At 52.8% G+C, this 4888-nt stretch overlaps 1 protein-coding gene across 1 annotated transcript in view; it reads right to left on the bottom strand.

Annotated features, from left to right (window-relative positions):
* Positions 1-2996, bottom strand: part of LOC123097069 (probable ubiquitin-conjugating enzyme E2 23) — a 31891-nt gene extending 28895 nt beyond the window's left edge. Inside the window, exons 1-4 of the mRNA XM_044518839.1 lie at positions 2484-2996; positions 1492-2325; positions 1209-1346; positions 762-1109 (exon numbers count right to left, since the gene is read on the bottom strand). Of these exons, the coding sequence (XP_044374774.1) occupies positions 762-1109; positions 1209-1346; positions 1492-2325; positions 2484-2960 (1797 nt within the window). The 5' untranslated portion in view covers positions 2961-2996. The remainder of the gene's footprint in view (positions 1-761; positions 1110-1208; positions 1347-1491; positions 2326-2483) is intronic.
* Positions 2997-4888: the final 1892 nt, after the last annotated feature.

The following is a 4888-nucleotide window of genomic DNA, read 5'->3' as shown; positions in this document are numbered from 1 at the left end:
GAGGAGATGACTGCGGTGGACTTGGAGGAGAGGGCGGAGATGGCCGTCGATGAGTAATTGTGGAAGGTGTAGCACCATGGCGGCGGTTTTGCATTCGACGAGAGGGGCGGCGCATGCAAATTTTCCTAGGACTAAACTGCCCCTATATTAAAACGCGTCCCCACCTTGTCACGAGTACCGGCCCCACTCGTTTTAGTACTTTCGCGTACTTTCATCGGAGTACTACCCAGTACTTCATATTTGTCTGCCATTAGATCGACATCAACGAACGGTTCTAAAAAAGCCCAACCACTCTAAAACTTGTACAATTTAATAGGAAATTACTAAGTCATCCTTGAGCTAAATGAACTCCTTGCTGAGCCATAAAAACCAAAGGAAAGATTGCCCTCTTGGCTTCTACATGTGCTTATATTGGGAGAACTAAAGCCATTTGAAAAGGGATAGATTAGCGAAAGTAAGAACAAGTATAATAAGATGATGGAACCAGGCTATTAGGAGTACTATCTTTTTGCTATCATAGTATAGAGCAATAAGAGAAGCATGTTGTAGATTGAGATCAGTTGTAGCACTAACTCCAAAAAAGCTTTGTGAGAGAGTAAGATGAGCCAAGTAGTACATATTTATAGCTAATTGGCCTCTATAGCTAACTACTACCACACATGTCGACTACAAAATTAGCTATAAATGGTATGACAATAATATATAGGCAGCTAATAGGCCTCTATTGTTATCTCTGAGGGAAAAGGATATAAAAGATGAACCTGATCCACCGTGTCAAGGTAATGATGATCCGGAGGACTCTTCACCACGTCGAAGTTTGGGAACTTAAACGGGCCGTCATCTCCAATGACATCCTCGGCCTTGATCACCACATCATCGACAGAGTCGTCATCGCTATCATCGACACTTGCATCACTTCTTTCCACTGGATCAGCAAGGCCAGCCTCCATGACGGCGCCACCAACGTTAGGGTCCTCATGACTAACCGTGGATACATGTGTGGGCGCTTCCACATTCTGCGTGGCTGTAGCAGGGCCATCTAGTTCGTTCACAGAACAGTCACCGCCTTCTATGTTTCTAGCATCTGCTGGATCATGCTGATCATTGACCTGTAATCGAACATCGCCACATCATTCCTACGCTAATGCGTGATACTATAAGTTAAGGTGCATGCATGGGATAATGTTTCTAGCTAGATATATAGATACCGCGTTGGCACCATCCAACTCCGGAGGAGCACCGACATCCTCCTCCTCCTCCTCCTCGTCCCACTCCCAGCCATACATTTCAGCGTACAGTTGTGTGTAGTGCTCCTTGTTGGCGACATTGATCTCATGGGGGAACACCTGAAACATCACATGGAAATTAAGCAGCTATATTTAAGTCGACTAAAGATAGGTGCCATTTTTTTGTAATCCTACATATCATATTAAATCAAATTGTAACAGAAAGTGCACAGCAAATTCGCCATGCATGCTGCATCCATATTACCAGTGACGTGCTGCCGTCACTCCACTTGACTTGGACGTGGCCGTCATTCAGATCAACAACGCGCCCGACCCATGGAAGATCGGCGGGGGCGCTCTTGGCATGTGGTATTTGCTGTGCTGCTGGTGTGCTCTCGATGACGCTTGATAGCACACGAACGACGACGTCTCCGTGGAGAACAGAGTGGTCAGGGTCCCTGCCCAGATCATACGCACTCACGGTATCCTCGCACTCGACCTCCAAGCCACTGGCCTCGCCGTCGGGCCGCGCCGACGCCGCCTTGAACCACGACACGTGCACCGTTTGGTCTTTGGAATTCAGGCTTCTGACAACGCCGACACGCCTCGTTGATCCACCCGCAGCACCCACGCCGCCATCCCCAGCGGCATCATCTACCATGTCACCGGGAGCGTTGTCGACAACGTACTGCCCAGGAAAGAAGTCGTGCTCCATGATGAACTCGTAGGGGCTGAGTGACGTTGATCTAGCCCCATATTGCCGCGTGCCGTCCTGCCACAGCACGTCGACGGTGGTGTTGCTGTTGGCAACGGTCATGGTGGGCAGCAGGGCCGAGTGCGCATGCAATGAACTTATGTGGTGCTGCTCATCACTAAGAAGAAAGCAGCGGTCGCCCAGCCGCCAGCTGCAATCGGGCGCAGAGCAGAGGTAAGTGAGACTGTCGGGCTGCTGGTAAGGCGGAGGAGCGGACTCCTGGACCAGCTGTTGCTTGGTGCCGTGTTGCACCGACGCGATCCAGTAAACAAAGACGCCGGCCATCTCCACGTTGGCTACCGTGCCTGTTTCGTGCTCCGCATCTCCACGTTGGCCATCGCGATCCTTTGAAGACGGTGGGGGAGCCGTCCTTGGCAGTGACGCGCTCCCCCGGGTAGAAGGGGATGTTCGTCTCGGGGATATGATAGGCCTGTTCATTTGTCGCCGATTTTAACCCCTGGGACTCCAGATGGGCGACCCTGCAGACGGCGCCGTCATCGAACAAGACGTCGACGTCCAGAGGCGCCGTCATCGAACAAGACGTCGACGTCCAGAGGCACCGCGACCACCCGGCCCAGCCATGCCCCGGACAAGACGTAGTCGCCAAGGCTGAGCGCTCTGACGCGTCGCAGGCCAGCCGGCGACACCCCCAGGATCTGATTCGTCGTCGCGCCCCCGCGGTCGTTGAGCTGGACGAGGTGGAGATCGGTGGTGACGCCGGTGACGACGCCGATCTGGCCACCGACGTCCGACGCCGACCCGACCATCTGACCGATGTGGATGGAGCTTCTGTCAACGACGGCGATGTCATCAAGCTTCTTGGTCACCAGTGTGCCGTCGAGGCGGAACAGCGTGCAGGTGCGGTCCTCCCCGTTGTACGAAACCAGCAGGCCGCGGTCGACGAGCGTGCGATTGCCACGCTTCGAGTAGAAGCGCACAAGGTCTCGCAACTCGAGTGTAGTACGCATCTTGGCGTCCATCTCGGTTATATTTTCTCCTCTCGATCGATCGATCGATGTGGTGATCTCGCTCTTCTTGATCGATCGAGGGCGTGTATGGAAATTGTATATCTATCCGTCGCTAGATATATACAAGGGCTAATTAAATTTTGTAGTACGTGTACTTACCTTTTGCGGGACGGGACTATAGTAAAATCCATGCGTTGCACGTAACAACTAATGGCCACGTGATGACACAGCCTGTTTTCTTTCTTGGAGAGGAAGGAAAGAACAGTGATCTCGTCCAGCGAGTAGCCTTCCGCCGTGGTCCTCCGGCGGCTCTTCTCCGCCGGTGACCTCTTATGGTCGGTGGTGAGATGAGTCATCGGTTCAGAGCATATAGTTTTAGGTTTTAAGCCGTACTACCTTCATCTTGATTTATTAGTCCCATCGTATTTAGGGTTATATTTTGACCATGATTTTAACTAATAAAGTTAAGTTGTACATAGAAAAAATAATATCAAAACTATGTTCAAATATGAATCCAATGATATAATTTTTCATGACATGCATTAACATTTTGTTAATTAAATCTATGGTCAAAATTTGACAAAAATACGAAGTGGACCAATAAACCAGGACATAGTCTCTTAGGTTTTTTTATTAGACGTCATGGCTTCGGTGATAGCGATGGCGGAGCTAAATAAAGAAGCTTCAGATCATTTCCCGACGAGACGATGGGCTGTATGGTCGAGGATGGATTTGGAAAACAATATGTTCAAGCGAGGATGGCATGGCGGCGGTGGTATCCTTGTGGTGAACTTGTGTTATCGGACTCCGCCGTTGTAATTGTGTTTGCTCCAACGCCAGCGCAAAGTTTGGGAGGTAGTCCAGGAGTGGATCCAAATTAGAGCATCTCCGGCCGCTGGCCCCCCAGGAGGCATAAAAATCGCCGCCTGGGGGCGAGCCGACGGTATAATCGGCTCTGGGGGCGGTTGGGCACCCAGCCGTCGCCCCCAGGCGTCGATATAAGCCCATTTTTGGTGCAAATGAGTCCGCTTTTCGGCCCACTTTCGGCGACAAATGGCCAGATATCGGCGCGAATCAGCCCATATTCGGCGTGGTTCGGCGTGAATTGTCAACATAATATTTTTTTATCACATAGTTCATCACAGAAAATCAATAGAAATCAAATAGTTCAACAAATAGTTCAGAGTAGAGCATGCAGTAGCCTTCCAGACGATGCCGGTTCTTTGCTTTCATCTGCCCCGGCGCCGAGCCACCTCGCCGCGGCTTTTCATTGCTCGCGAGCAGGCCGGCGAGGACCATGAGATGTTCCTCTTCCTGGACTGCGGCATCGGCTTCCTCCTCCAGCAGCGCGGCGAGCGCCTCCTCGTCATCCGAGTCCATTGTTGAGCAGGCAAATTGCCGAACACCTTGCGGCCGTGGTGGGCGCACACCCGCCGGTACACCGCCCTGCGCGACCGGAACGCCGGAAAAATCGCTCGGACGATGGTGGAGAGGCTGCCGCAGTGAAACCTCCTCTCTTTTCAGGCGGGGAATGGCCTATCTAGCGGTGGTGGGCGGTGGGCGGTGCCGGGATCGGCAGGGTGGCGGCCGAGCGCACGGGGGGTGGGAGGCCAATCTGGACGATTGGCTTGACTTTTCGCCTGACAGTGTGGCCCGGGCGTGTTTTTCCCTCTCGCCGGAGCCCCCGAGCGCCCCCCAGTGCGCCGGATTCGGCCTGCGCCGGGCCCAAAAACGGGCCGAGCCGGTGGATTTCGTCGTCTTGGGGGCGCTACTGGGAGGGGTTTTCGGCGCCGGCGCGGTAAAAGTCGCCTGGGGGGGCCTGTTGGGGGCGCGGCTGGAGATGCTCTTATTGTCTGCATTGTCGGCATCTAGAGAATGGTGGATCGTGTGTTGGGTTTGTGGTTTGTGGCTTGCATGTATGGTTTCCTCCTTCAATGTCT

This window comes from Triticum aestivum, chromosome 4D, assembly GCF_018294505.1.
Source record: "Triticum aestivum cultivar Chinese Spring chromosome 4D, IWGSC CS RefSeq v2.1, whole genome shotgun sequence".
NCBI classification, from domain to species: Eukaryota; Viridiplantae; Streptophyta; class Magnoliopsida; order Poales; family Poaceae; genus Triticum; species Triticum aestivum.
Note: the sequence above shows the minus strand (reverse complement) of the source record. Positions and strands in the feature narration are given on the sequence as shown.